The following is a 3224-nucleotide window of genomic DNA, read 5'->3' as shown; positions in this document are numbered from 1 at the left end:
GGAAAAAATAAACCCAAAAAAAAAAAAAAAAAAAAAAAAAAAGAAATCCCCAATACCTCAAGAGCACTATATCAAACCAGAACTCTTGGGCTACTGATTGCCGGCACTGTCAGAAGCTGCTTGCTTCTGGGAAGACACCTGGAGGTTGAAGCCTTACGGTGATTTCATATCCTCCCAGGGGAGATTTGCTGAGCTTTACTGATTGCGAGATAAAGCAGTGTTTTGGAAAACTAAAACCAACAAACTCATAATAACCATCACCAAAATCACCACTGGGAAAGTTCCATTTGTAAGAAGGTCTCATTGAGAAACATCAGTCCCTGCCCCGTGGAGCAGGACGGACATGATTAACAAAACCCAGAGCGACCCGTCCCCCGCAAGCCAGGCCTTCGGGGACTAGTCCCCAAATTATATTGGAGGGGGGAGAAAGAAAAATAAACTAAAAAAAGAAGGTTGTATCACCTTTTCCTCCTGTTAGAGTTTTAATCCTCTTAATTCCACTTTTATTTCTTTGTTTTTTCCCCCAGTTCTCCCTTCCACTCTGCCACCTTAGCTGGGGGAGTTATTGGTACGAGAGTTTGGAGAGTCCTGCTCATTTATTGTGTTCAAGAGTACACACACCGGCTGCCGGGGCAGGTGGTGGTGGCTATGTTCGCGGTGCTGCTCTTCTGCGGCATTAAAAAGCCCTTCCTCCTCGTCCCCGTGGGGGCGGCCGCTGCAGCTGTCGCAGAAGTCCAGGGGCCCGTCCAGAGCATCATCGATGAGCCCGTCGAACTCCTTGAGGTCGTCGTCGTGATGGCCCCGGTTGCATACGCAGACTTCGATGCCCGAGTCACCGGTGAAACGGCGCTGCCTGCCCGGCGTCTTGTCCTTCCCGTCAGGAATGGCGCTGCTCTGCTCTAAGCTCTCAGAGCTGTAACCTTTTAGCAGTTCCTCCTTGCACTCCATATCCTTATCAGGACTGGCCCTCTCCACTAGCTCGGCTCCCGTGCTGGTACCGCTGGGCTCGACGCTTTGCATTTTGGCAACTGCTCGCTCGACCAGCGTGGTGGTGGAGGGCTCGGGGTCCCCAAGGCCAGGGGACCCGGTGTTGTCAGTACTGCTGTTATTGCCACTGGGTGCTGCTGAGCTGCTCTGTGCTGGCTGCAGGTTTCTTGGCGTGTCCGGGATTGTGCTACTGCTGCCTGCTGGGACGCACTGCTGATGTAAGGCACTATATGGTGGGGGGGGTGTCAGCGGTCGGTTCACCACTTCCTCATAGGGAGGTAGTAAATAATTTGGCAAAAACCCTAAAAGTGGGAGGCAAGGAGGAGAAGTTACTTCATGAACAGCTTATCTCAGGAAATGAGTCATTAATACAGGTCAGTATGTCATTTGTCATCTACCAGCACCTTCCCACTGAACAGCTCAACGAGCTTTACAAGGGGTGCCAGAACTTGGCCCAAATGAGACATGTCATGTTTTAGAGAAGCAGCAATCACGGCACAGGGGGGCACCATTACAGGAGGTGGACACAGTTGGGAACAGCAGCCTGACCTCCCTGCTCTCAAGTCTATGCTTAGGGCTACCAGGTGAACTTCCCCCCACCGCCCTGCACCCTGTACCCCAATACAGCCCCACACCAAGGGATGGCCCGCGTTGGCTGGAGGGAACAACCTTGGAGATAACTCGCCAGCCCTCTCTCCAACACTGGCTTCTCAGCTGACTTTCCACTTTCAAGAGCAAAGATTTAATCTCAAAGCTTTGTGTAAATATGAAGAGACATAAGCCGTTACAAGGAACTTAGGATCCTGGCTTTCGGTTGTTGTTTTAGTGCTGGATTCAGTTTTTCTGGTGTGGTTAGAATAAATTGGCAGTACTGGCAAGAGAGTTTGGTTTATTGCACTTACAGCCCCTCAAATCTATGAAAGATTTTGTTTATTTCTGAAGAGGCAACAAAATAGTCCATATAGACAGAATGGACTTAAATACTGGAAACATTTAAAGATAGCACTGCAGTTTTCCATGTGCAATTGCGTATCCCTGGGGCTGGGGAGGAAAGCGCTGCTGGGGATTATTTCTGAGGTGGCTGCAAGAGCTTAACAAGAAAAGCAAGTTCATACATGCAATTCAGCAGTCCATTACAGGAAACTCAGTTGTGGTACCTCCAGTCAAAAGGCTGAGACTTGCTGTTCTAGCACAGCGTAGCAGGGCACGAAGGAGAGAACAAAGCAATTATACTTTCCCTGAGGTGTGGGCAACAGCTCCTTTGTGCAAACTCCTAGGGCTGCTGACCAGCAGCGTCATCTGGGAACCACAGCACAGGGTGGGAGCCAGCACGGTTCCTGCTGAGGCACCACTTCCACCCAGCCTGTGTGACTGAATTTCGTGAAGCCACTTCCCACATCTCAGTCCCACCAGCAGCAAGTGCAGGCTGGAAAGGAGGAGCATCCATAAAGTCCTGAACAAGATATTTTAAGAACCTTCCCAGAAAAACACCCAGGGGATCACTGCACTCACAGAGCCAAATCAAGGGTGGGTGTGAAGGTGCTGTAGCTGGTGTGGTTCAACTCCAGACTCAAGGGGGCTCAAATGCATCCAGCAGCTGGATTATGTCACCTCCTCTCTACAAGCCAAGGTTAGGCAGCAAAGCTGCCCCCCGCCTCTTGCTGAGCCCGACCACTGCTCCCTGCTTCCACCCAACATGGGAAACTCACTGCTGCTCTACTCCCCACGACCTCCAGGAAAAACAGTGTGAGGTACATACGGAAATAAAACGGCAGGGCTGAATAGTTATGGGCTTCCCGGTAAGCGATCAGGTTGATCTCATGTTGCCGCTGCTGGGCCTGGAGACGATGCTTGGTGCGTCGGTGGTGGCAAACACAACAGCAGCTGAGGATGATGATGATGGTCCACACCAGCCAAAACCCTGCAGCGGGGGAGAGCAAGTGTTAACCAGAGCGTGAGAGCCACATACAATCCCAGGAAACCCCATGAAGGCGATGGAGAAGATCATCAGAAAGCCTGGATCTGAACCCTGCACTGCTCTAAAGGCAGAAATACGCAGTGCACCGGGAGGCTTCGACACGGACCTGCCTGCGTGGCTGACTGCTACTCTGGCAGCCTTGACAGAATCGGGTAACTGTACACGCTTTGGTACAATGTGGAGTATGTTCAACAGGCACAACTCTGGAGGAGAATGAAATATGGAGACAGGGCTAAGCCTTCCCCTCCCCCCCTCATCC

At 51.3% G+C, this 3224-nt stretch overlaps 1 protein-coding gene across 6 annotated transcripts in view; it reads right to left on the bottom strand.

The window, feature by feature from the left end:
• Positions 1-143: 143 nt before the first annotated feature.
• WBP1L (WW domain binding protein 1-like) overlaps positions 144-3224 on the bottom strand; it is a 45165-nt gene continuing 42084 nt past the window's right edge. For all 6 annotated transcript variants that reach the window (XM_009277829.2, XM_009277828.2, XM_009277826.2 and 3 more), the window contains 2 exons: positions 2747-2908; positions 144-1289 (listed from right to left, as the gene is read on the bottom strand). In XM_009277829.2, the coding sequence (XP_009276104.1) occupies positions 550-1289; positions 2747-2908 (902 nt within the window). In that variant the 3' untranslated portion in view covers positions 144-549. The remainder of the gene's footprint in view (positions 1290-2746; positions 2909-3224) is intronic.

This window comes from Aptenodytes forsteri, unplaced genomic scaffold (assembly GCF_000699145.1).
Source record: "Aptenodytes forsteri isolate BGI_AS27 unplaced genomic scaffold, ASM69914v1 Scaffold15, whole genome shotgun sequence".
NCBI classification, from domain to species: Eukaryota; Metazoa; Chordata; class Aves; order Sphenisciformes; family Spheniscidae; genus Aptenodytes; species Aptenodytes forsteri.
Note: the sequence above shows the minus strand (reverse complement) of the source record. Positions and strands in the feature narration are given on the sequence as shown.